This window comes from Haemorhous mexicanus, chromosome 6 (genome assembly GCF_027477595.1).
Source record: "Haemorhous mexicanus isolate bHaeMex1 chromosome 6, bHaeMex1.pri, whole genome shotgun sequence".
NCBI classification, from domain to species: domain Eukaryota; kingdom Metazoa; phylum Chordata; class Aves; order Passeriformes; family Fringillidae; genus Haemorhous; species Haemorhous mexicanus.
In genome coordinates, this window is record NC_082346.1 from 65,600,068 (window position 1) to 65,626,844 (window position 26,777).

At 54.4% G+C, this 26,777-nt stretch overlaps 2 protein-coding genes across 11 annotated transcripts in view; one reads left to right on the top strand and one right to left on the bottom strand.

Annotated features, from left to right (window-relative positions):
- Positions 1 to 535: 535 nt before the first annotated feature.
- Positions 536 to 13,934, top strand: MIS18BP1 (MIS18 binding protein 1). Of its 4 annotated transcripts, none has more exons than XM_059850729.1 (16): positions 538 to 1,225; positions 2,509 to 2,628; positions 2,876 to 3,387; positions 4,175 to 4,251; positions 4,814 to 4,944; positions 5,847 to 5,937; positions 6,163 to 6,326; positions 6,998 to 7,161; positions 7,624 to 7,729; positions 8,403 to 9,249; positions 10,008 to 10,177; positions 11,342 to 11,490; positions 11,962 to 12,110; positions 12,613 to 12,697; positions 13,267 to 13,309; positions 13,462 to 13,934. In XM_059850729.1, the coding sequence occupies exons 1-16, from the start codon at positions 595 to 597 to the stop codon at positions 13,551 to 13,553; spliced, it is 3,531 nt and encodes a 1,176-aa protein (XP_059706712.1). In that variant the 5' UTR covers positions 538 to 594; the 3' UTR covers positions 13,554 to 13,934. The 4 variants fall into 4 exon arrangements, 3 of the variants coding, with proteins under 3 accessions (XP_059706712.1, XP_059706713.1, XP_059706715.1); XM_059850730.1 differs by having other exon boundaries at positions 4,178 to 4,251; XM_059850732.1 differs by lacking the exon at positions 2,509 to 2,628.
- A 1,089-nt stretch (positions 13,935 to 15,023) lies between these two features.
- The window catches only part of FANCM (FA complementation group M), a 60,804-nt gene continuing 49,050 nt past the window's right edge, over positions 15,024 to 26,777 (bottom strand). For 6 of the 7 annotated variants that reach the window (XM_059850728.1, XM_059850727.1, XM_059850725.1 and 3 more), the window contains 10 exons: positions 22,018 to 23,860; positions 21,225 to 21,304; positions 21,056 to 21,124; positions 20,450 to 20,554; positions 19,676 to 19,832; positions 18,752 to 18,858; positions 17,644 to 18,195; positions 16,402 to 16,996; positions 15,704 to 15,995; positions 15,024 to 15,236 (listed from right to left, as the gene is read on the bottom strand). In XM_059850728.1, the coding sequence (XP_059706711.1) occupies positions 15,107 to 15,236; positions 15,704 to 15,995; positions 16,402 to 16,996; positions 17,644 to 18,195; positions 18,752 to 18,858; positions 19,676 to 19,832; positions 20,450 to 20,554; positions 21,056 to 21,124; positions 21,225 to 21,304; positions 22,018 to 23,860 (3,930 nt within the window). In that variant the 3' untranslated portion in view covers positions 15,024 to 15,106. The remainder of the gene's footprint in view (positions 15,237 to 15,703; positions 15,996 to 16,401; positions 16,997 to 17,643; positions 18,196 to 18,751; positions 18,859 to 19,675; positions 19,833 to 20,449; positions 20,555 to 21,055; positions 21,125 to 21,224; positions 21,305 to 22,017; positions 23,861 to 26,777) is intronic. The other variant, XM_059850726.1, reaches the window with a different exon arrangement.

The window sequence follows — 26,777 nt, forward strand, 5'->3', positions numbered from 1 at the left end:
CCATTTATCCTCTATTTTTTATGCATTATTCAAGTAACTTCCCTTGTTTGCCACTTGAACTATGAACCCCTACTACAGAATCTTCCAGCCGGGACACACCAGAGCCTGCCAGGCCTCCAGCACGCTAATTAAATCTACTACTTATAAATTAATAGCGTGCATTGATGGGGTTTTTGACAGCCCAGCACATTCACTGGGGCCAGGACGCCGCTCCGGCCCCTCGCACCTCCCGTTATTCACCTTGGAGCCCGTCCGGCCGCGCTCGGGGCTGGGGCAGCCGGGCTGCGCCTCCGCCCGGACCCGCTCCATCCCCTCTGCGGCTCGGGCGGCTCCCGCAGGCCGAAAAGGCCACAGCACGTCCCGGCGACACCCCTGACGCTCCCGGGGCTTTTTGTGAGTTCCGCCCGCCCCGGCCCCGCCTCAGCCCCGGCCCCGCCTCAGCCCCGGCCCCGCCTCAGCCCCGGCCCGGCCCCGCTCCGCGTCAGCGCCAACGGCCGCGGAGCCCGCCCACGGGCGGACCGAACCACCGTGCCGAAGAGAGGGGGGCTCAGGCACAGCCCGGGCCTGCCGCGCCTGCCTCATCGCGCTCCGGGAATGGCTTTATCTCTTAACACCCCTCGCACCTGCGCGAGATGGTCTCGGCCCGCGGTTGCGCTGCCTTCCGCCAATCGGCGGGCGCGGCGGCTGCGCTCGAATCTGCGCGCGGGACGCCGTGAGGGGAGCGCGGCCGGCCCGCGAGCGCCGCCGGAGCGGCGGGGCCGATCTGCAGCCATGAGGGGACCGGGACCCGCCCGGGAGCGCCGGGGGCGAATCTGCGACATCATCGCGACCCCCAGCCGCCGCTCCGCCTGGGGAGAGCCGCCGCTCCGCTCGGTGTCCCTCAGCAGCATTCCCTCGGGGACGCTCACCCCGCTGAAGCAGCTCCTGCCAGGCCAGGGCAGCGGCGCGGCCGCGGACAGCCGCGCGTCGGGCCCGCAGCTGGCGGGGCCGGAGCGCTGGGCTGGCCCCGACTGCCGGGCCGGGCCTGGCCCCCACTGCCGGCCTGGCCCCGTCGCCGAGCGGCCGCCGAAGCGCCGCGTTGTGGAGCCGCCCGGGCAGGAGTCGCCGGCCAAGATCTTCCAGCGGATGAAAGCGCGGGCGGAGCAGCAGGGCAGGGTCCCCACCGACGTGATCCTGAGCCCCGCGGCCCGGCAGCACTGCCCCGGCATGGCCCGGGCGAGACCAGGTGAGTTCTACGAGCCCTCGATGCCTCCGTGAGAACGGTGTGTTTGCCTTCAGAATACTGGAACAAAAAGCACAAAGATGTAAACCTGAGTTTAGTCCATAGAACTCGCAGGCATCTTGTGCTGCAGTAAGTGACATCCCTGATTTTCACACTCTCCTAAACCTTTTAATTCTTTACGCCAGTCCACTATCCCAGATGACAGGAATTAATAATAGTTCCTTTTCCCAAACGGTTTTTATTATTTTGGAGCACACTAGAGTCACCTCTTGAAAGGAAAGAGCTCTCAATGCTGCTGCCCATTGCCTTAATCCTTTTTCCTTGGAAGCCCATGGAGGCACAAAGCCCCTTGACACCAACACCCATCAGACCTGAGCCTGGGCACACTTGGGAAGCAATGATTGTTCCACAGCTTCTCCAGGAGAGCTGTCTCAGGTGTGAACATTTTCCCTCTGTGTCCCACTCATGGCTCCTTCAGGGAAAAGGAGCCAGAGCCCCTTGGTGGGTGTAAAAAACACTGGCACCAGCACTGCTTGCTCCCCAGATGCTGGGATTTAAAAAAGTTGGATGGTGAGGGTTTCTTAGTGCTGAAATGTGTCTGTAGCAGTGCTGATGTGTCTTCCCTGCTCTGTATCATAGAGGATTCCCTCCTTTTGGTTCCCTCCTCCTCTGCCTCGCTCTGGCACTAATTGTTCCCTCTGCTGTGTTCATGAGTGGGCTTGACCTGTGCAACACCTTCAAAACCACCTTGTAACTAAAAAAATCAAACCAAATTGCTGTAGCTGTTCATTATAGTCTGTGCAGGGAAGGGAAAGGTTCATGGAACCTTGCTTGGGGTTTGAAATCCCACTGGGGCATTCTCCTGGGCTCCTCCTGCTGGCTTTTCTCTTTAATATTTTTATCCATGCCATGGTGAGATCCAGTGCACCCTCAGCAGGTTTGCAGGTGACACCAAGCTGGATGTGACCCTTTTTTACAATGAGGGAGGGCAGGCCCTGGCACAGGTGCCCAGAGCAGCTGGGGCTGCCCCTGGATCCCTGGCAGTGCCCAAGGCCAGGTTGGACACTGGGAGATGTCTCTGCCATGGCAGGGGTGGCACTGGATGGGATTTAAGGTCCCTTCCAACCCAAACCATTCTGGGATTCTGTGTTTTTTTTGTTTTTTGTTTTTTTTTAATAAAAAGCATATTAAAAAATCATATTTCACCTCCCCACCCCCCATGAAAATGTTTTTCTTCCTCAAATCAAAAGAGGGGTTTGGGGTTTGTTTGTCTGGTTCTCTTCCAGAGCCAGTTTTGCCTCTGGCCCCCAGGATGGAGCCCCTGGAAGTGCCCCCAGCAGAGCCTCCCGTGCTGGAAACCCCCCAGAAGTTCTTCCTGCGGGTCAAGTGGCAGCTGCAGCACCAAGGTACTGGGGCTGCTCTGGAGAGCACAGACTCCTCCAGTCAGAGAACCTTGGCATTGCTGAGCCTGGGAAAGCCTCTGAGGCCATCAAGTCCAGCTGTTCCCCCAGCAGTGCCCCGTGTCCCCACGTGCCCCACCCACAGGGCTTTAAATCCCTCCTGGCATGGGTCTCCCCCACCCCCGGGCAGCCTGTTCCCATGCTTAAATAGCCCTAATTTGTTATTCCTTTCTTTTTCCCTTTAAATGGGCAGCTATACCACCTTCAACCCAAACCCAGCAGAATATTCCTCCTTCCAGAACTGCAGAGAATCCTTCAGTCCAGGCTGCTTGTGCTGAGCAGCCAGGGAATGAGCCTGCAGGGGAGGTGGACTCTGATAAAGATGATGTGGATGTTTTCCTGGTGGAGTCTGTCGAAGTAGATGCTGATGGAGAAATGTCTCAGAGAACAGAGGCTTCTCCTCTGCAAGTGAAATCCATCCCTTGGGAAAATGGGGATCAGGTAAAAGGAAGGTGGGGAAATGCAGAAGCAAAACGTCCAGAGCTTCATGAAGACAGGAGAGAGCTGCAGCCCAGCAAAAGACCAGCTGCTCCAGCAGTGGAAAAGGCACGAGAGACTAATCGTGAAAACCCCTCCCAGCCCTTCTGTAGCATCCTGCTCTCCTCTCCAGTCCAAATTCCAAGGAAGCAGAAGCGGGCAGAAGACCCCAAGGTCCCTTTGGATGAACCTCCTGCTGATCAACCTGCTGGCAAAGCACTCAAAGAGGTGAGAGAAAATAATCCTTGAGGGAAAATGAGCAGTTCCTCTGGGCTGATAGCTTGAAGTTATTCTTTTTCTTGTCAAAAGCCAGGAACACTGAGAGAAGAATAAACTGTTACTCCTTCAGATTTTAGCAGTAAATTTTCCCATGCAAAGGGTTCTTTATTTTCCATACTCCAAGATGACAGATGTTCAGGGTTTGGGGTTTTTTGTGTAAAAGAAGCACTTTTGGTTAGTGTGTACAAGCCATGGTGTGATCATGGCCCTGCCAGCTCCTGGCTGCCTGCTCAGATGCAGGGAGGAGAGACCTTTCCCAGCTGGGCATGAATCCATCCAGGAACGTGCCCTGCTGGTGGAGAGGGGAAGGGCTTGGCTTTCCTATGGAACATCCAGACTCCTGCTCAGTTTAACTGGAGCAAAATCTTTTCCTGGGAGAGCAGTGTGCAGCCTGCAGCGTCCCTCCCTTTCTGAAGAAATCCTGGGAGAGTCCTTGGGGTTCCCTGGGAGCCTGGCACAAGCACACCTGCCCAAGGCTTCCCTTGTTCCCTGGGGAAATCTGGCATTGCAGGGGACTTGTTCTCTTCTCCCTCACCATGGGCAAGAGTGTTTGCTGTTTTTCCTGAATTAAACCAAGTCACCTTCAGGATTGAGCTGAGGATCAGATATCCTCTAATATTCCAGATTTGTAGCTTAGAAGATGTTGAAAGAGTTATTTTTGTTATTGCATCTGATCACTGAGGAGTGCTGGCTAATAAATATTTCTAAATTATTTATATTCTTTTTTCTGCAAAAGAAGAACATCACCCTGAGCAGCTGGAGGATCAAAGTGCTGGCTGGAAACAGGGCAATCTGCGTGGAAGGGAAAAGGAAGTAAGAACCAGTTTATTATTTAAATGTAAAGTAAACCATGGACACCAAACATGAGGTAATGGTGCAGAGCTTAGACTGCTTTATCAAGGAAGAGACAATTCCTTTGTGTGGGCTAGAGAGGGGGAGCCAGCATCCAGGGAACTTCTGGGGAGCTCATTTCAGAGTCCGGTGCAGAGATAATCTGAAAGGGTCAGAGAAATAAATATCAAATAGCTCTGGACAGTTTGGGTTGGGGGGACCTTAAAGCCTATCCAGCCCCATCCCTGCCAAGGGCAGGGACACCTCCCACTGTCCCAGGCTGCTCCAAGCCCCATCCCAGCTGGGCTGCTGTCCCATGAGTGACACCTGCAGCAGTGAGATGTTCAGTTTGTCCCCTGCCCCAGGGTCAGGCGAGGCAGAGCTGTCTCAGTTCCAGGCTAAGAGAGGAAAACTGAGCCCAGAGCATATCCTGCCAGCTCCTGAATCCCTCAGAAGACAGGGATCCCCACCCCTCCCTCATGGAGTGCCAGCACTGCAGACTGGAATCCTTTCTGGGAGTGATTTCTGCTGTGCCTTTTGCCAGGGACATGAGGCAGCTGCTGTGGCACAGCAGTGCCATCACGGAGCGCGTCGCTCACAACCAGGTGCAGACCTCCTCGGGAGCTGTCTACCTGCTGCAGGGCAAGATTGACTCCGCTGCCATGAGGAGGGAAGGTGAGCTGCTGATTCTGAGTGCCTTACAAATTACAAACGGTGTCAGCTTGGCTTGGAGCACGTGGGATTTGTAAGGAAATGGGGTGTCCATGCAGATGCAAATACAGGATTTGTTCTCTTCTGCTTGCTCTGTGTGCTCCTCTGGCACATTGGCTGGGAATGAGCTGCTTGTCTGTGCTCACAGGCAGCTCTGAGGACACAAAGATACTCTGTGGCATGAGTGGAATAAATAGTTGGAATTGTGGAATATCCTGAGCTGGAAGGGACCCCCAGGATCATCATCCCAACCTCCTGTCCCTGCCCAGAGAGCCCTGGCCAAAGGCTCCTGGAGCTCTGCAGCCTCTGGGCCGTGCCCATTCCCTGGGGAGCCTGGGCAGTGCCAGCACCCTCTGGGGGAAGAGCCTTTCCCTGATAACCAGCCTGAGTCCCACTTCCAGCTCCAGCCATTCCCTCAACATTACTTCCCCTGACACAGGTGTGCCCCAGGTGTGTTGCACCATTTTTTACCCAACACACCTTCACTGTTGGCTCTTTCAGGCCCAAGGAAGTGTCTGTGACTTCAGTGTTTCCTTCTCACTTGCAGCACTTTGGTCCCTGCTGGTCAATACCTGCTCTGGCTGCTCTCTGACTTGAAGATTTTTTTACTTTCTTTGCTAAGAACTTATATTGATTTCTATTTTAATATTCTGAGAAGGAAAAGTAGCAGCAAAAGGCTTGTGAGCAGAGTGGCTCTAGTGCTGCAGAGGTTTCCTAGAGCTAAGAGTGACTGGAGTGTGCTGGGTGGAACTGTGTGGGTCAGTTCCTCTGCTCTTTGGGTTTAACAGGCTCTGGGGGGCCCTGGTGTCCCCGGAGGGAGTGCCAGCCCTGCTGAGCCTCTGCTCATGTCCCCTGTGCTCCCCCAGGCTTCCCCTACCGCTTCATCAAGAAATTCACGTTCGGCTTCTCCAGAAGGTGGAAGGAGTATGTGGAGGAGTTTCTGGAGGAAAGGAGGAGGTAACTTCTGTGGAGATTCTCTAACACTGCAGTGTTCTAGGTGTTCATTGAGACTTTTCTTGTTGAGGGTGTTACACCAGAGGAGTGTGAAATGTTTTAGATGTGGGCATGAAGCCTCTCTGCTGTGCTGGGCTCCTGCCCACCAGGGCTTCAAGTCTTTGCTGTGTGTTAAAGAACAGCTTCCTCAGTGGCTGTTATTTCTTGTCTCAAACTCCAAACCATCAGGAAAGAACGAGTTCAAGTGAGTGGTGGGGAGGAAAATGAGGAGAGTGACTCCCTGGGGGGAACTGATGTGTTGGAAGCTGCAGGAGGCTCAGTGAGCAAAGCAAAGAAACCTGCACTGAGGAACTCCACCTATGAGGTATCACCAGAGAATCGTGAGAACATCTGTGAGTATTTAACAATCCTTTCCTTTGGAAAAGACACCTGGGGGTGGCTGGAGTGGGCTGTGGAAAGGTTTGTTGTGCTGGTTGTGTTTCCAGGAAATGGCTGTAAAGCTGTAAGAGCCCCCTGGTTTGGCTCAGCCTTCGAGTGCAGTCCCTGCCTTGCCACAGGCCCTGGCAGCTCTGGGGTTTAACTCAGATTTAACTTCTAACTTTTTCTGGGGTCTTTGTGCAATGGGCCTTTCCCAAACCCCACTGTGCTGTTTGTTATTGCTGGAATCAGGTTTTCTTGCTACCACTGCAAAAGCTTTTATGCTTTTCTCTCATCACTCCCATTTATTTTTCACTCTCACTTGTCTCAATGAGCAGCTGTTCTGTGTGACTACTTTTCTTTATTGTTTTCCCTCAAACAATTTTCACAGTATTTATAACCTTCTAAACAAAGTCAAAGTGAAAAGTTCACCACAGTAAGTTTTATAACTTGGGAAGCTTCTTACAGTCCTTTTATTTCTATCACAATGCTTTGAAAAGAACAACTTTGGCTACATTGTACATTTCCCTTGTAGTCCTGTTTAGACACAGCATTGTTCCTCTGCTTGTGAAATCTGCTAAACTGAATTTTCCACGCAAAGTTTGGGACTAAACTCTTCTTTCTTTGGGCTTTTTTTCCCTTGCAGTCATAACACCAAATCACACCTCCAGGAATGACCCCAGCGTGGTCTACACTCGCAGCGGGCGCCTCGTCAAACCCCCCCTGAACTACTGGTGTGGGCAGAGGGAGTTTGTGGATCAGGAGCTGAATGTCACCATACAAAATGGATGGGTGGATTATCTGAGCCTGGTAAGACCCTCTTAAGAGTGACTTACATAGAATCATTAAACTTGGCCAGGTGGGGAACAGAACAGAACAGCTCTTAGAGGCACCTGAAGAGAAAGGAGATCTTGGGAACGTGATCAAAATATTAGAAAACACATCAAAAAATAGTTGTATGTCCATACTAGCAGATAATTGTGGTCTCTAAATCTGACATAATGGGGAATTCTTTCTGGGGAAAAAATTGGGGGTGTTTTGAAATATGATTGAATCAGATGGGAATTTGGTGAGGTCCCACCTCACATCCTGGGGTCAGTTCTGGGCCTTTCACTGCAAGAGAGACTCTGAGGGTTTGGAGCATTTCCAGGGAAGGGAACAGAGCTGGGAAGGGGCTGGAGCCCCAGGAGCTGCTGAGGGAGCTGGGAAAGGGGCTCAGCCTGGAGAAAAGGAGATTAAATTAGTTTTAGAGTCAATTGTTTTATTTTGAAGATGTCTAGTAGTGAAAAAGCCAAAAGAAAGACCAGTCTCATCTCTAAGAATAAACCAAAGGAAGACATGAAGACAACAGAGGAAATGCCAAAAAGCCAAAGTAAAGGTAAAACCAAATCTTTTTTCTATTTTCAAGTTATTGATGGAATCAGTGGAATTGTGATGGGTGCTGGAGCAGTGGGGTTGGGTCTGTTAATGCAAAGTTATTCAAATATTTTAATGATCAACTGCTTTTTCTCTGAAGAATCATCAGAGTAGCATTCACGTGGAGTTTCCCAGCTCCAAACAAGAACTATGTTTGTAAATCACTTTGTTAATTACATAACGGGAACACAGGGATTTCATTCTGGAAATTGAAATGAAGGCATTTGGACTTTTTAGAGTTCACCAATCCAGTGGCCTGGAGGCCTGGCTTTGCTTTTTAACGTAGATGGAAGAAATGAAATGTTGGCAAAAAAATCTAATCCCAGAGTTTTAATAAAAATTTGGTTTTAGTAGAATTTGGATAGTGATAGAAGCCTGAGAAGAATGTGCAATATAAAGCAGAAGTTTCTCTCTTAAAGCAGCTGCAATCTTTCCTGCAGAAAAGCTCTCTGGAGCAGAGCAGAGCTTTGGGGATGTGCCTGCTCAGTCAGTAGAGTTTCGGAGAGCCCTTGAGAGCAGCTCTGAGTGTGTAGTTTGGCAGGTAAAGCTCTGGAGGGGGTGCAGACGCCTGTGCTGCAAGCACAGCAGGACCCACCCTGCCCCCCCCTGACGGGCTCTGGCTCCCTCTTTTCCAGGGAAAAGCAGCAAGAGAGGAGCCACTGGCAGAGGGGAGCCCAGGTCTGCCAGCAGCAGGAAGGACAGGCACGTCCTTTCAGACAAGGAGGAAAATGAGCCTGCGACCAGGGGCACAGAAACGAAATCATCCCAGCGCCCTGCCAGGGAGGCTTCCTCGAGGACCAAGGTGCTGAACAAACACGGCAGCAGAGCCCCGGGGGCAGCAGAGAGAGCAGCAGGCTCTGGAGAGCTGAGCATGTACGAGCAGGGCTACAGGAACTCCCTCAGGTCAGCCAAGCGGCACCTCCCAGGAAAGGAGAGGATCCTCCCCACCCGGGAGCCCTCAGAGGATGAGGAGGAGCAGTCCAGTGAGGACACCCCACTGCTGATCAGGAGGAAAAAGAAATCTGTATTTAAACCAGAGTCTCAAAACTGGAAACCTTGCTCTGGCTCCAGAGGTTCCTGGGATGATGAAAACAAGTCCTGTGGCCAAAGGACAGCAAAGCCCTCCCGGAATGTGCTGGTGAGGCTGAGTGGGCCCGAGTCCAGTGAGGAGTCTGAGCCCCCTTCTGAAGGGAAAACATCCTCTGAGTCCAGTGCTTCCCTTCTGCCTGCTCAGGCCAGGAGGGCACGGGGCAGAACCAACCCTCGCAGGTACAGGCTCCGTTCCGACACCGAGAGCGAGAGGGAGGCAATTCACAGCGAGGGCAGCACTGCCAGAGCACCCCAGATAAAAACAAACCATGGACTCTCCAACAGTGCCAGGCCTTCAGCGAAACCCAGAGACACAAAGGCACAGAAATCTCTGGAGCTTTTTTCAAGGGCAGGCGATGGTTGGTCCGAGAAGGAATTACAGAAGCTTCACAAGTAAGGGCTCATCTTGTGTTCAGAGGAAAAGTCCCTCAGGAAGGGTTGAATGGTCTGGATTGGGGGGCTGCAGATTCATGATTTCCCAGGTTTCCTTTGTGTTTTAATTCCCTATTAGAAATATTCCCATTCAATTCCCTATTTTTATTCCCTGTTATTCCCTAATAATAATTAGAATTATTATTCCCTATTGCTTTTCTTCACAAATGAAACATCAGTATAATACAGTGAGAGGGAGCAGGTTCCCTCTCCAGATTGCAGTAACAGGTTAAACATGGTGTGGTTTTGTGAGCAGGTTAACTGCAAGGGTGTTAATTAATCCATCATCCAATTACTTAAACCCCTGGGCAATATTTAATAGACACTGAGTATAAAGTGGCCAAGTTTGGGTTTAGCTCTTATAGATGAGCAATAGCTCAGGTCTGAGGGGACCTGCACAAGTGAGCAGGAAATTTATCTTGTCAGTTGAAGGTGTTTAAATAAATTTGCCTGTTCTGAAGAAAAGCCACCACAGGATCACAGGATGGTTTGGGTTGGAGGGACCTTAAATCCTGCAGTGCCAGCCCTGCCATGGCAGGGACAGCTCCCACTGTGCCAGGCTGCTCCAGCCCCAGTGTCCAGCCTGGCTTGGGCACTGCCAGGGATCCAGGGGGGACAGCAAGAGGCCAGAGCCAGCTTGCCTCAGTGCATGGCAGGTCCTGGGGCTGTGCCCCACGGGTGCCCTGCCTGGTGACCCTGTGGCCCTGCTGTCCCCACAGGGCCATCGCGGCGTTCCCCAAGCACAGGAGCAGCTTCTGGCAGGAGGTGGCCATGGCCGTGGGGTCCCGCTCGGCCCAGGAGTGCCAGGGGAAGTACCTGGAGGAGCAGCAGGGGAAAGGCTCCAAACAGCAGCCCAGGAAAACCACGTCGGGAAAACCTGAGAAGAAAGGTACCAGCATCTTCTGTCTGGGTGTTGTCGGGGTGGTAAATGATTCTGATTCAGACACTGAGGGCTGGAGCGTGTCCAGGGAAGGGGCTGGAGAATTCCTGAGGGAGCTGGGAAGGGGCTCAGCCTGGAGCAGAGGAGGCTCAGGGGGCCCTTGTGGCTCTGCACAGCTCCTGACAGGAGGGGACAGCCGGGGGGGTCGGGCTGTGCTCCAGGGAACAGGGACAGGAGCAGAGGGAACGGCCTCAGGCTGGGCCAGGGGAGCTCAGGGTGGGCACAGCAGGAATTTCCCCATGGAAAGGGGGCTCAGGCCTGGGCACTGCCCAGGGAGGGTTGGAGTGCCCATCCCTGGGGGGATTTAAAAGCCCTGGGCATGTGGCACTTGGGGACATTGGGCAGTGCTGAGGAAGGGTTGGACTGGATGGGCTGGGAGGGCTTTTCCAGCCTCACCAATTCTGCTCCCGGGGGATAAATCCACAGGAGCACGTCAGGGTGTGGCAGTGAGCCAGGTCACCTTTTGGTGTGCAGGTTGGAGGATGTCATGAATGACTGAGGTGACAAGAAGAGAAAGGAAAGAATCTTTCTCTGGCCTTCACCCCTCAGGGAAAGAGCTTTTGACATCCTGAGAGGCTCCTGGAGGCCCAGCAGGTCACAAGCTCCTTGCAGAGCTCTGTCCAGATGGGATTTGGGTCCTCGGGTGCCCAAGGGCAGTCTGGTCCCATTCTCTGGTGTTTGCCATCCCCCACTGCAGCTTCATTTGGGGCTGGATTGGATTAAGGTTTGCCATGGATACAAGCTGAGCTGAGCATTCCTGAGCCTGGCTTCAGTGACAGTGTCCCTGAGGAGCAGAGCCTTTGAGCCTTGCTGCCTCCTGGCACGGGGACACAGCTGTGGGTTTGCTCTCTGCAAGGCACGTGTGAGCACACTTCTGTCACAGTCCCAATCAACTGATGTGTGACCCTGCAGTGGCTCTGGGAGGCTCTGCAGTGACCCTCCCCTGAAGATGGAGTGGGGAAACTGCTTTGGAAAACAAAAATTGTGTGAGAACTCAAAAGGATCCTAAAGGAGCTGTAAGAGATTTCACCAGAGGATGGACTGGGCTGTGGCACCGACTGCAGGCAGTGAATTTTAACCCCATAGCTGCTGTCTGAGACAATTCCTGTTTAGATCCTGCAGATAAGAAGGAGCCAGTGATCACTGCCAAGGTGGGCACCCTCAAACGGAAGCAGCAGATGAGGGAGTTCCTGGAGCACCTGCCCAAGGACAACCACGACGACGTCTTCACTGCAACACCCCTCCAGAAGAGGAGGGTCCAGGTAAACCTGGGACAACAGCTCCTGTGGGACTGCTCTCCTGCTGGGTGTGCTGGGGGCTGCTCCAGTTCCACCAGTACAATTCTGGGCATCTGTGGGAAGAGGTTTCTTTCCTTCACGTGCTGTAGCAGCCCTTGGCTGGTGGCAGTTGACAGGCTAGTAGGAGCCTCTGCATGGTGACAGCACCACCTGAGTAATCGTCCTTGAGCAGTCCTGGGCAGCTTGGGAGCTTGGGATCGTAACCAGAAGTGACTTCTTGAGGGTGTGGCAGCACCAAAGCCCCTTGGCCTAGTGCTGGGCAGGATCTGGAGGGGCACTCGGAGCAAGCTGGAGGTGCAGGGTCGTGTCCAGTTCTGGGCACGGGACTGGGGCTGTGCCTCAGCAGGGACAGGGCAGGGAGGAGTGGAGGGACTGGTGAGAGGGGGAGAGAGGCACCAGGCTCAGGTGACTGACAGCTCTGAGGTGGCTCTACAGCTGCCAGCACTGCGAGGGAGCCAGGACGGGGACACCGAGGATTTCGCCCTCTCCGAGCTCCCGCTCACCCCCTCCTCAGGCCTCTTTCCCCCTGTGAAAACCCCACAGTGTGAGCACATCAGCCCGGGAATGCTGGTCCCCATCAACAGGTAGGAGGAGCTCTTCCACCAGCTCTCTGCAAGCCTTGGCATTGCCCAAGATCTCTTTTTGTCTCTGAGAAAGGTGGCTTTGGAGCTGGGACAGCAGCTCACTTCCAGCCACTCCTGCAGCCTTGCTTTGCCTGGGAAAAGCTCTCCCTGCAGCCCCGTGTGCTGCTGGAGCTGCTCAGCTCCCTGTGGGCAGCTGCTGCTCCCAGCCCTGGGAATGGCCCTGGCTTGGGCTTCAGCCTCAGCAGAGCCTTCAGTCCTGCCCTGTTGACCCAGGGCTTGGGGCTCTGCTCAGACAACCAGAACCATCGGGGAACCTGGAGCCAGTGGGGTTTTGTCACATGGGCTGGGCCTGGGAAGGGGATGAGGCTTGGTGTGATCCCTGCACTGGGACCCAGCCCTGCTCATTCCCTGTGGGAGCTGGAGCTGTGTGGGCGCCCTGGCTGCATGCAGAGGGTTCCAGGCAGCACTGCAGCCCTGCTGAGCCCTGCTCCCTTGTGCCCAGGAATGACTACGACCGGCACGTGTTCCGCATGCAGAAGAACACCCAGGGCAGCAGAGGCACCTGGGACAAGCTCAAGAAGAAGTCGGTAATGCTGCTTTCCTTGGACTCTGCCCACTGCCACCTGAGCCAGGCACAGCTTGGCCAGAGGAGACACAATCCTGGGGTCACAGCCCCCTGTGTGCTCAGGATGGAAAATGGGAACCCTCCCTGGGTTTGGTATCTGCTGCTCTGGAGAGAAGTTCCTTTGTGAGAAGGGAGCTCTTCATTGTCAGGATTAACTCCATTGCTTTTAGTCAGGATTTGGAATTGCTTTGGGATTCCGTGCTCTTTAGGTTCTTGTTAAATTCCTCTGAACAGTGGGAGAAGGAACAAAAACCACAGGATACCCTGAGGTACCCATAAGGGCCCCACAAGGATCACCCAGCCCAACTCCCAGTAGTGACCATAAGTCAGCCTTGTGTCCCTGAATTTAGGTATCAATTCTTCTGCTCTCCCAGGCTCTGCGGCTCCTTTGGCTTTTCCATAAAACCCTGTGGCCCTGGGAGCAGCTTGTGCCTGTGGTTCAGGGAAAGCACTTGTGGGAGTTGTGGGAAATGGGGACCCTGAGCTGCTGCCAGCCCTGGCTGAGCCTCTTTCCTTCCCTCCCTCCCTCAGGCCAGAGCTGTGCTCGAGACACCGGCTTCCTGCAGAACCAAGAGTGAGTATCCCTGGCTGCTCCTCCTCATTTCCAGCTCCTTCCCTTCCTTCTCCATCACCATGAGCTGTGTCCCATCAGCCTTTTGCTCTCTGAACCTTCTCAGCCCCATTTCCCACTGGCACATCCCCTGGTGATCTCTGGTTTTATTGCAGGAGTGACCCCAGCCCCAATGGTGGGGAAGCTCTTCACGGCTGAGACTCCAAACTCATCCAGTGAGGAGCAGGATTCCTACTTTTCCATCTGATGGACTCTGTGGATGTCTTGTTCAGCCCCTCCTACTTTTCCATCTGATGGACTCTGTGGATGTCTTGTTCAGCACTTGCTGTTCAGAGTGCAGGGGTTCTGCTGCCCCTCTGGGAGGGAATGCAGGAATTATTTCAGTTTAGAAAAGCTGCCCTGCCGTGGTTTTATGTGTTTTAACTCCATTCCCACCCTGCTGCCAATGCTTGGCTTTTCCATGTGTACAAAGTAGCATTTCCTTGTCCAGGCTCCTCCCCTCCGTGTCCTGCTTCTCCTGGGAAGCAGAAATGTACATAAATACCAATGACTGCCAAGTTTTGATTCATTTTAAGCTAAAATATCTTTTGGGATATGGTTGTATAATAAATTTAGCACCAGTCCAGAAGGAACTGAAATTGCTTTTTAATTTACTCTAGGGACAGCTTGAATTTTTACATTTCCTTAATGTAATAAATAAGGAGAAGGTTTTTTTACTCACAGATTACTCAGAGTTGTTGTGGGGGCAGCAGAATCCAGGAGCTGTCCAGCTTGGAATGGTGCCTGCAAGGCTTCATCCACTTGGTTTGGAATCATGGAGTGCTTTGGGTGGGAAGGGATCTTTAAACCCCACCCAGTGCCACCCCTGCCACAGCAGGGACACCTCCCCCTGTTCCAGGGTGTCCCAGTGTCCAGCCTGGCCTTGGGCACTGCCAGGGATCCAGGGGCAGCCCCAGCTGCTCTGGCAATTCCAGCCCAGCCAGGAATTCCCAGTTCCCAATCTCCCATCCATCCCTGCCCTCTGGCACTGGGAGCCATTCCCTGGCTCCTGTCCCTCCATCCCTTGTCCCCAGTCCCTCTCCAGCTCTCCTGGAGCCCTTCAGGCCCTGCCAGGGGCTCTGAGCTCTGCCTGGAGCCTTCTCCTCTCCAGGGGAACATTCCCAGCTCTCCCAGCCTGGCTCCAGCCCTGGGGCAGCTCCATGGGTTTCTCTGGACTCTCTCCAGGGCTGGGGCAGCTCTGCAGGTGGGGTCTCACCGGAGCGGGGCCGTGGCTGACCCGGCTGCCCAGGACAGCTCCCGTTCCAGGGCTGGATTTCTCCCTGTCCCAGCCGCCGCCCGGAGGGGCGGGAATACCGATCCCGTCCTTTTCCAGCCGGTGGCAGCAGAGGCTGCGGCGGCGGGGCTGGGCAAGGATCGGGCACCGGAGCCCGGGCAGAGGCTCCAAGGGCCGGGGGCCGCGCTGCGCCGGGGCCGCAGAGCCCCACCCCTGTCCCGGGAGCGCGGAACTCCGGCAATTCCCGTTCCAGCCGGGAAACGCGGGGCTCGGCGATGGCAGGAGCCGCTGCTGGGCTCCTCGCCGTCACTCCCCAAAGCTTTGCCGAAGTACTCGAGCCATTATTGTGGTTTTACAGGAACTGGGGATGGTCACCCCCAGAGCTGTGCTCTCCTCCGGCCCAGGGACCCTGGGGACACACGGGGCGGCGCAGCTCCCACACCCTGAGGTTTGACAAGTGTTTATTTACATCATTTACATCCAATCCCGACTGGGTAAAGTGCAGTGCAGGGCCCGGAGCGCCGAGCTCAGCCCTTCCCCTTGGCGGGCAGGGGCTGGGGCAGCAGCTGCAGGTCGAAGTCGTGGCGCAGGAAGCGATGGAGCTCCTCGGCCTGGGGCCGGCTCAGCCGCGCCCCCGCCGCCAGCGCCGGGACCGAGCTGCAAGAGAGGGAACGGGAGGAGCCCGGGAGTCGGGATGGGGCAGCCCCGGGAGCCCGGGATGGGGCAGCACCGGGAGCTGCTGCAGTCACCTCTGCACAGGTGCCCGAGGGCTGGCAGCACACCTGAGCAGTGAAAACAGGGAATGCCAGAGTGAAAGAGAGCGTGGGGCAGCAGGAGGGAGGGTGGAAGCAGAGCCCGTGTCAGTGCCCTGGGCTGCTCAGCGGGAGAGACAGGAATGTGTGAAGAGCTGAGATGGGACAGGAAAGGTGCAAGATGGGATTCCCTGAGCAGCTATCCTGGCAGGAAAGGAGCCAGAAAGCTCTCCCTGAGCAGTGATCCCAGCAGGGATTCCCTGAGCAGCTATCCCAGTAGGAAAGGTGCAGGAAAGCTCTCCCTGGCTGCAGGGGAGGAGGAGTGGAAGGGTGGGCCCTGGAGGCCCTGCCAGGCCCTGGGCTGGCCCTTACCTGTTGGCCACGGCTGTGATGGAGCCGAAGGAGTGGCAGAGGTTGAGGGCAGCTCCGTAGCTGAGGTTGGGAATGCTCAGGTAGAAGTTGAGGATGTCCCGGCACTGCCCCTCCGGCTCCGTGGGCACCTGGATGGCAGCGTCCTTCCTGTGCTCCAGCAGAGCCAGCTCCTTCAGCAAAGCTGCAGTCTCCTCCTGGCAGGAGCTGAAGAGGATCCTTATTCCAGCCTGGATCAAGGCTGAGAGCACTCCATCGTAGTGCTGAGTCCTCTGGAAACACCGGGATGTTTCTCCTGAGGAGTGGAAGCACAGGAAAGCAAGATCTGTAATTGTCTAGTGGAATCATTTCATTGCAGGGTTTGGATTTTTGGATTAAAACAAATGTCTGTGCATGGATAAAATTGTGCTTGCTCCTGACATGGAATCCCACAATGGTTTGGGTTGGAAAGGACCTTAAATCCCATCCCAGTACTGTCATGGCAGGGACACCTTCCACTGTCCCAGGCTGCTCCAAGCCCCAGTGTCCAACCTGGCCAGGCATCCAGGGGCAGCCACAGCTTCTTTCAGAATTCCATCCCAGCCCCTCCCCACCCTCCCAGCCAGGAATTCCCAATTCCCAATCTCCCATCCATCCCTGCCCTCAGGCAGTGGGAAGCCATTTCCGTGTCCCTCAGAGCAGGGCATTCTGGCAGCACCCACCTGGCCTGACCCTGTCTGTCTCCACAATCACACAGATCCTCTCGAAGATTCCCTGCAGGCGCTGCAGCCTCTGGCTGAGCTTATTCCTGTTCCCGGGGCTCTGCAGCTCCGACTGGAGCACCCTGTCCACGGCCAGGCGGTTGCTGACGATGTAATCGCTGCTGCCCAGGGAGCAAACCTGCACCCGGAGCCCGTGCCCGGCCCGCAGGCACGACAGCACCTCCGGCCCCGAGCAGGTCTCCCGGCTGTCCGCCAGGATGCACAGAGAGGGGCTGTGCTCCCCGGGAACGCGGGATATCCCAGCCGGGGAGGGGCTGTGCTCCCCGGGAACGCGGGATATCCCAGCCGGGGAGGGGTTGTGCTCCCCGGGAACGCGGGATATCCCAGCCGGGGAGGGGTTGTGCTCCCCGGGAACGCGGGATATCCCAGCCGGGGAGGGGCTGTGCTCAGAGGGAACGCGGGATATCCCAGCCGGGGAGGGGCTGTGCTCAGAGGGAACACTGGAAATCCGAGCCGTGGCTGAGGAAGGGTTTGGGACAGCAGGACACGCCGAGCCTGAGCTGCTCCCGTGGGTCTTCTTCCAAGAGCTGAACACCTGTGAGTGTTGAAAATCACAGATCGTGGGGGTTTTACATCAAATCAATAAAAGGATGTTTTGCAGTATCAACACTTGAATCCCTGTCTCAGTCTCCCCACCGAGCTGAGCTGATTATCCCAGAGTTTGGATGACAAAAGCAGCAGTGTCACTGAGAAGTTCAACAAAACCTGGATCCTGTAAAGGACAGAGATCAGGCTGGGAAGTGGGAGAGATCAGGAACCCAACCTCAGGGAGGTGCTGAAAGCCCTGAATTCAGACAGTGAGCCAGGATTTTCTAATACAAACCCAAAGAATCAGTGCACACTGCTGTTCCACCACCCTCCATGACTGTCAGACCGAGGGAGAATCTAACCCCAGTTTTAGTTTGTTCCCTCCTGAAATACTCCAGGTTACCCTGGGAGTACAAAGCTTCTAGCAGCAAGGAAAGGGAGAAGGTCCTGGAAAGGTCCAAGGCCAGGCTGGAACAACCTGGTCTATGGCAGGTGTCCCTGCCATGGCAGGGGTGCAATGGGATGGCTTTAAGGTCCCTTCCAACCCAAAGCATTCCATGATTCCCTGACTCCTGCTGCTGCCAGCCCTCAGGACAGCCCTGGCACAGGAATCCTCTCCCCCAAGGAAGCTCCCTGCTTTCCCTGAGCACTGACCTCAGCAGCAGCCTGCAGATCCGTGTTCCTGCAGCCAGAGCCAGCTGGGGGGATGGATGTGCTCCTGCCTGGCTGCTCTGGGGGGGGATCCAGCATCCCAGACATGGAAGCTTCCAGGCCCAGCAGCCTCTCTGTGTCCTGTCCCCCAGCCTGAGGAGCTGTGGCTTCCCCAGCCCCACTCCTGGGCTGTGCAGAGGGGGCTGAGGGCAGATCCTTGGGGAGCTGCCCCTTGCCCTGCCCTGCCCCCAGGGGCCTCTCCCTGCTGGCTCCCATCTCCTCCTCACTGGAGTCACTCAGGACAACGATTCTGGAAGGTTTCTTCTTCTGCACTGGGGCAGGAGCGTTCCCTGCCCGCCGGGCCAGGCTCAGCCTCCTCCTGCGGCGGGTCAGGTACTGCTGCCTGCTGCTGCTGCCCTCCCTGGTGAGCAGCTCAAAGTCCACACACTCTTCCTCCTCACTGCAGCCACTGGGAGCCTCCTCCTCCTCCTCCTCCTCCTCCTCATCCCCCACGCAGAAACTGTCCTCAGCATAGGTCACATCTTGCTCAGGGATCTGGGGGGAAACAGAGCCAGGGAGTTTTGGAAAGCTGCACTGGTTCTGCTGCTCCTCAGCAGAAGGGCCCCCCTTGGCTTATCCAGCCCTCCCCACACACAAATTCTGGGGCTGAGGGGCTTCAATCCCACCCAGTGCCACCCCTGCCATGGCAGGGACACCTCCCACTGTCCCAGGGTGTCCCAGTGTCCAGCCTGGCCTTGGGCACTGCCAGGGATCCAGGGGCAGCCCCAGCTGCTCTGGCAATTCCAGCCCAGCCAGGAATTCCCAGTTCCCAATCTCCCATCCATCCCTGCCCTCTGGCACTGGGAGCCATTCCCTGGCTCCTGTCCCTCCATCCCTTGTCCCCAGTCCCTCTCCAGCTCTCCTGAAGCCCCTTCAGGCCCTGCCAGGGCTCTGAGGTTTTCTCGGATCCTTCCCTTCTCCATGCTGAAGTTTTGTGTTGCAACTCGTAATTTACCAAAAAAAGCTGTAACTGCTCTGCCAAGCAGGCCAAGAACCCCACTGTGGTCCCACAAGGGGAGTCCCCAAGGAGAGGAGCCCCTGCCCTTCCCACCTGGGAGAAGATGGCCGAGGGGTTGAAGTCCCTGTGGACCATCTTGTAGCGGCTGCCGAGGGCGGGGCTGCGCACGGAGCTCAGGTAGACTGCCCTCATCTCACTGTCTGAAACGCACAGGAGAAAAAAGAATTCAGGGTTAGTGCAGGGAGAATATTCAATTCACACCTGTTACACTGTGTTTTCCATGTTCCTTTATGGTTTCCCAAAAGCCTGTATTTCCCAAAGCAAAACTCTGCAATTCTCCAGCCCTCTCCAGTAATGCCCAAGCCCAGGCCTAAGGCTTTAGGATGAAGGAGGGCAGGGATGGATGGGAGACTGGGAACTGGGAATTCCTGGCTGGGCTGGAATTGCCAGAGCAGCTGGGGCTGCCCCTGGATCCCTGGCAGTGCCCAAGGCCAGGCTGGACACTGGGACACCCTGGGACAGTGGGAGGTGTCCCTGCCATGGCAGGGGTGGCACTGGGTGGGCTCTGAGGTCCTTTCCCACCCTTTCCCATCCTGGGATTCCAAGTGTACCCAGCCTGTGTCATGAAAGCTGCCACTCTGTCCCAGAATATCCTGAGCTGGAGGGACCCACAGGGATCAGCCCAGCCCCATCCCTGCCCAGACCCCCAACAACCCCACCCTGTCCATCCCTGGCAGTGCTGTCCAAACCCCCCTGGAGCTCTGGCAGCCTCGGGGCCGTGCCCATTCCCTGGGGAGCCTGGGCAGTGCCAGCACCCTCTGGGGGAGAACCTTTCCCTGATATCCAGCCCTAAACCTCCCCTGGCCCAGCCCCAGCTGCTCCCTCAGGATGCAGGAGTGGCAGAGCCCCAGGTGCTGCGGCAGGAGCAGCTCCTGAGCCCAGTGAGGAGGTCCCTGCTCCTGGCTCCCACCCCAGGGGTGCCCTGGCTCTGGGATGCTCTGGCAGTTCCCCACTCACCATTGAGGGCCTGGGTGGGCTCCCCCTCATCATCGAGGAACTGGGCCAGGGACTGGCTCAGCTCCTCCCCGGCGCCGTCGCTCTCGTCCGACGAGATCCCCTCAGCATCCAGCAGGGAAACCTCGGCCTCCTCCTCCAGGAACTGCCTGCCTGCAGCCTGCACACACCACTGGGCCAGTCAGAGCTGCCAGTCATTAACCAGCACTGCCTAAAGGCCTGGGGTCAGCCCTTCACTGGGGATCACTCATATGAGCAAGCAGCCCAATCCCGATAACGATGATGATAATAACAATACATTTTTATTATAGCTATTGTTGTTATGATATTTATATTTTGTTAAACTATATAAATATGATATATTATTATATTATCCAATCCAAAAATCCCCTGATCTAGAAGGGGTTCACAGGGAATATAATAAATACAATATAATAAAATATAATAACTATAATGAATATACCATAATAAATATACTATACTATAATATACTATAACAAATACACTATACTAAATACAATGTAATGTAATAAATATTTTTACTATAATTTGTTATATTATTCCTTTTTTTTTTTTTCCTTCTGGACAGGACCCTGACTCCTCTCAGGGTATCCCTGGAGTTGCCCTCTGAGCTGTTCTCTGGTGTCACAGCTGTCACCCAGCCCTGCAGTCCCCTCTGCCCCCAGGCCCCTTCCCCAGCATTCCCAAATTCCAGCTGCAATTCCAGCTGCTCCAAAGCCGAGCTCAGTGTCCCTGGGGGGACACAGTGCCACCCACCTTGGCTGTCACACAGCTCCTGGCACGTTTGGCTCCTCCTGGCCGGGGCCTGGAGCTGCTCCTGTCCCTCTGGAAATCCCCACTGTCCTCACTGGACGTGTCTGACTGCAATGGGAGCACACAGAGTGAGCAGGGCCACAGCAAGGGACCACCCCAGGATGTCACTGACCCCAGGGGGGTGGGTGGGAAGGGACCTTAGAGCTGCTCCAGTGCCACCCCGGCCATGGGCAGGGACACCTCCAACAACAGGGCAGGAAAATGGGATTTGGATTAAAAATCAGCTCAGACGTGCCATGAATTTGCTTTTTTTTGGTTCAAAGCTCTGTGGCAGGCAGGTTATTTCACCCTTCCTGGCTGTTGCACTGTTTCACTGCCAAACAACAGCTCCAAAGTCACCAAAGGCCCTGGATCCCCGGCAGTGTCCCAGGCCAGGCTGGACACGGGGACAGTGGGAGGTGCCCCTGCCAGGGCAGGGCTGGCACTGGGTGGGCTCTGAGGTCCCTCCAACCCAAACCACTGTGGGATCCTGAGACGAGTGGAGACCCTGGGAGGGAACAGGAGGAAGCAGGAGAGAGTTCCCATTATTTCTCCTGGTTCTTGGCTGACCAGGTTGGGAGGGCGCCGGCGCTTCCTGGTGACCCGAGCTGGAGACTCCAGGTCGCTCTCATCCATCCCCTGGGGGAACAACACCAACATCAGCACACACAGAGCTTGTGCTCTGCTGTCTAAATTGCCACTTTGCTTCTCTTGTCTGTTTTTTTCCTCTAAGACTCACATCAGGAGACATCAAAACATTCTTCTTTATCCTGTTTTTTCTCTGGAAAACGATCTCTTCCTCGCTGTCACTGCTGGGTCCTGCAGAAAACAGAATAAACAACACTCACCAGAATTGCACAGTTCCCAACACAATTTTGTTAGAGCTGAGCAATCAAACCCTGCCTCTCTCAGAAAAGCACCTCCAAAGGAGATTATTTATTGATCTACAGGGCAAATATTGTTCTCCTCAGCCTTGTTAATCAAAAAAGATAATCTCCAGCTGGGATGGACAATAAATCCTGCTTCCCTGGAGAGCCCTGGAGGGAAGTGATTTCCCCAGGCAGCAGAGGCAGAAAAGGGAAGAGAAAGCAGGACACCAAGAGAAGAAGCCATTAAAAGTTGAGCAAGAGCCAGAGTTGTGGCAGCACTTTGTGACACAAATCCCTGTGACAGCAGCGAGTGGGGCTGCAAATGTCACTGCCAGAGAGGGCACGGGGCTGCCCCAGGGCTGGAGCCAGGCTGGGAGAGCTGGGAATGTTCCCCTGGAGAGGAGAGGGCTCCAGGGAGAGCTCAGAGCCCCTGGCAGGGCCTGGAGGGGCTCCAGGAGAGCTGGAGAGGGACTGGGGACAAGGGATGGAGGGACAGCACACAGGAATGTCCCCTCATTGACCCAACTTCCAGCATCTCAGCCATTATTCCTCTTCCTTTCAATCTTCCCACCTCAGCCACAAAACCAAAGTGAGGATCCAAGAGATCCTGGATCCTGTTTCCTAGCCATGAAGGTCTCACTCCTGTCCCACCAAATTCCCTACCTGCAGCATGGGATCCACGGAGTTTGGTGTTTTCCAGGCTTTCTGTCCTTCCTGAAGGGGAATCCAAGGCTGATCTCCCACAGTTCTGCCTCCATGGGCTCTCTTTGACTTGATCTACAGGAGGCACCTCTGGAATTTGCTCCCTGGCATTCGAGAAGACTTTCATAGAAATTCTTTTGACAGCTTTGATGCTCACACCCTTCCTGCTTGTTGGGGTCAGAGGTGCTGAAGGCAAAGGTTCAGGGGGTTCCCTTCCTCTCCTGCTGCCTCCTGACTTGAGGACAGGCCCTGCAGCAGGAGCACCCTCGGTCCCTCCCCTGCCATTCCTGCTCCTGCTCTGGTGTGACAACGGTGTGGACATGTCCCTTCTCTCCAGCCTCCTGCAGTCCCACCCTGGGGAGGTGTCCAGCCTGGAGCCATCACTCAGGGGTGTTCTGGCACTCCCCAGGGCCCTGTCCAGTGTGGGGGCACCAGCATTCCTGCTCTCCTCCGGGGTCTCGTCCCCGCTGTCCTCGATGGAGAAGCCCAGGTCGAAGGTGACAGAGAACAGGTCCTGGGAGCAGTCGTAGGGATCATCCTTCTCCAGGGCCACTGCTGATGTCCCCATGGACCCCCTGCAGGGCTGGGTGGGGCTCACACAGGGCAATTCCCTGCCTGGCTCTCCCTCTGCCCCGGGGATGGTCCCAGCTGGACCTGCCCTGGCTGGGGGCTCAGTGCTCTTGGGGCTGCCCTCGCCCGTGTCCTCACCAGCCTCCTCCTCGAACAAATGGAGACTCTGCTCCTCACCAGGAACCTCAGGGGCAGCCTCTGCTGCGTCCTTGGGAAGGAAAGGCTCCTTGGAAGGGCCGTTTGTCAGGGGGTGGTCCCTGCTGGGAGCATTGTTTGGGATCTCAGGGAATTCCTCAGTGTCAAAGAGGCCATCGAAGCTGTCATCCCAGAGCTGCTCCTCTTCAGCAGCAGCAGCCTTGGCAGGTGACACAGTTTTGGACAAATGGGGACTTCTTGGGGCACAGAGTTCCCTGGGAACTGCCACTTTGGGATTCTCCAGGAGCAGCAGTGAAGGATCAGCTTTTGGGGACACGGGGGAGACGCTGTCCTGCTGTGCCTCTGAGCGACCATCAGGGAGAACTCTGGGGGAAGGAGATCTTGTTCCTTCCTCTCTCATCAGGCTCTCCAAACCCTGCAGTTCATCCCCAGAGGGAGGGGACTGTGACAAAAGCCTTTGCACCTGGGAAAATGCTTGTTCCAGCCCCGGGGGCTGCTGGGGTGGTCCCAGGAGTGTGAAGGAATCCCTGCAGGATTCGGGGAGATAAAACAGGTCCGAGGCCACGGGGGAGGTCTCATACCCCGAATCCCTGTGGATCCTCCCCAGGGCCCCACAGGCTTCACCTGCAGGGCTGTTCTCCTGTGCTGCTGGACTGGCAGGGGTTTCAGAGCTGTCACTGTTGTCACACAGGTCAATAAACGCATTTAAGTCAAATGTCACCTCCAGCCCCTCGTCCTTGTCACTGCCTGGGTGGGAGTGTCCAGGCACAGCAAGCCTTGTTCCTGAGGGAGGGCCAGGAGGATCCTGAGGCACCACAGGCACTTCCTCACTGAGCCCAGGAGCTCTTCTGGGAGCCTTGGCTCTGGTTGTTTTAAAGGTGGCAAAGAACTCACTCCCATCATCAGCTGCATCAGGGGGGAATGGTTTGGGTTTGGATTTTGCCAGGTCTTTCCTGGAGCAGCGACCTCTCTGATGCCAGGGGGGGTTGGCCACGGAGGGATTCCTTCTGTTCCCTGGAATGTTCACATCTTCCATCCGCAGGTGAGGCTGGAGCTCCTGCTCATAGCTGCAGTCTCCCTGGGGACACAGGGCACAGGTTACCAGAGGCACACCCAGGGCTGCTCACAGCCAGCTCCAAACAGGGAGCAGGGTTTTGTTCTCCTGCAGAACTTCCCTCAGACTCTGAGTCAATTTTTCATGGATGTCTATGAATCTGCTGCTCAAAAGGCAACCAGCTCTGTTAAACATGCACTTGGGAAAAGCACAGTGACCTGGACATGAGGATCTGAAGAGAACAATTATTTTTTGGCAGTTCAGGCAGATGAATCCCTGGATTCCTCAATCCCTGAAATTACACGAGGTACCTTTATGGAGGGTGAGGAAAATGACTTTATAATTAGAGATTGGCTTGTCTGAAGATATTTCTGGAAGCAAGATCCAAAGCCACCTTCCAGGAATTTGAAGACTGATCCCTGACAGGGTTGGGGATCCTCTCTGGTTGCAGAGGCAAAGTGAACTGGGCACTATCAACAGATTTTGTCATCAATCCTCATCATCATTTCAACACCAGTTTCACAAAGATGCTGATGCTCAAACCATCCATTTGTAAAGATATCCAAAGAAACTCCAAGCCTGGATTTTTTATCTAAAGCTGCCTTAGGAGAAGGCTTAATAAAAACAGTGAGGAAAAGAATTGTCACAAGAGGGTTTTGGGATGACTTTGATCTGGCAGGTTGTAAATAATTTGTTGACCTGAAGCCTGGTCAGAACACAGAGCCAAGACATGGAATTCTCTGTCTGAAATCCAAGAGGAACAGCAGCCCTGGCTCCAGGTCAGTGCCCAGGTGTCACCTGAGCAGAGGATCACTGGAGTGACAAGAATGGGGCTGATAAGGGTCTGCTTGGGTTTATCTCAGGAGCAACTGCCCCTGCACAAGGGCTCAATTCAAGCATTTCAGCCTTACACAAACAAGACAGAAATTAAATGGATTAAGGATTAATTAGCTGCCCAACCACTGAACATGAGTGAAACAGGAGGAGATGCTGTCCCTGCTCACCCCACACAGCTCTGGGAGTGCAGCGCTGATCAGGCTTGGCCTAATAGTGTTCTGCAACCCAAAATCAGCCCAAGTACAACCCCAAACCCTACAAACCCAAAATCAGCCCAAGTACAACCCCAAACCCTACAAACCCTAAATCAGCCAAAGTACAACCCCAAACCCTACAAACCCTAAATCAAATAACCCCAAACCCTACAAACCCTAAATCAGCCCAAGTACAACCCCAAACCCTACAAACCCCAAATCAGCCAAAGTACAACCTCAAACCCTACAAACCCTAAATCAAATAACCCCAAACCCTACAAACACAAAATCAGCCCAAGTACAACCCCAAACCCTACAAACCCAAAATCAAATAACCCCAAACCCTACAAACCCAAAATCAACCAAAGTACAACCCCAAACCTTACAAACCCAAAATCAGCCAAAGTATAACCCCAAACCCTACAAACTCAAAATAATTCAAAGTACAACCCCAAACCCTACAAACCCAAAGTCAACCAAAGCACAACCCCAAACCCTACAAACCCTAAATCAAATAACCTCAAACCCTACAAACCCAAAATCAGCCCAAGTACAACCCCAAACCCTACAAACACAAAACCAGCCAAAGTACAACCCCAAACCCTACAAACACAAAACCAGCCAAAGTACAACCCCAAACCCTACAAACCCAAAATCAGCCAAAGCACAACCCCAAACCCTACAAACCCAAAATCAGCCAAAGTACAACCCCAAACCCTACAAACACAAAACCAGCCAAAGTACAACCCCAAACCCTACAAACCCAAAATCAGCCAAAGCACAACCCCAAACCCTACAAACCCAAAATCAAATAACCCCAAACCCTACAAACCCCAAATCAGCCAAAGTACAACCCCAAACCCTACAAACCAAAAATCAAATAACCCCAAAACCTACAACCCCCAAACCCAATCAAACTACAATCACCAAAACCTACAAACTCAAAATTAACCAAAGTACAACCATAAAACCTACAAACCTAATCAAACTACAATCCCCAAACCCCACTAACTCAAAACCAATCAAATTGCAATCCCCAAAGCTCACAAATCCCAAACCCATCAAACTACAAACTTCAAACATACAAACCACAAACTCATCAAACTACAACCTCCGAAACTTACAAACCCAAAACTCAAACTACAACCCCCAAACCCTCCAAACTCCAACTCCCAAACCCAATCAAAATACAACCCCCGAAACCTACAAACCTCAAACTCATCATATAACCCAAAAACCTACAAATCCAAATCAAATCAAGCTCCAAAACTTACAAACCCAAAACTCAAACTACAATCCCCAAAACCTCCAAACTCCAACTCCAACCCCCAATCAAAATACAACCTCCAGACCCAAACCCAATGAAACTCCAACCCCCAAAACCTACAAACCCAAAATAAAACTACAACCCCTAAACCCTCCAAACCCAAGCCCAATGAAACTACAACCCCCAAAGCCTCCAAACCCTGAACTCAGACTACAATCCCCAAGCCCAATCCAAGTACAATCCCCAAAACCTCCAGACCCAAAACTCAAACTAAACCCCAAAACCAATCAAAATACAACCCCCAAAACCTCCTAACCCCAAAACCAACTCAAAATACAACCCCCAAAACCTCCTAACCCAAACCCACTCAAATACAGTCCCCAAAACCTACAAACCCAAACCCACTCATATACAACCCCCAAAACCTCCTAACCCAAACCCACTCAAATACAGACCCTAAAACCTACAAACCCCACACTAATGCAGTTTCCAGAGCAGCTGGGGCTGCCCCTGGATCCCTGGCAGTGCCCAAGGCCAGGCTGGACACCCTGGGACACCCTGGGACAGTGGGAGGTGTCCCTGCCATGGCAGGGCTGGAGGGGATGGGACTGAAGCTCCTTCCCAGCCAAAGCTTTCTGGGACT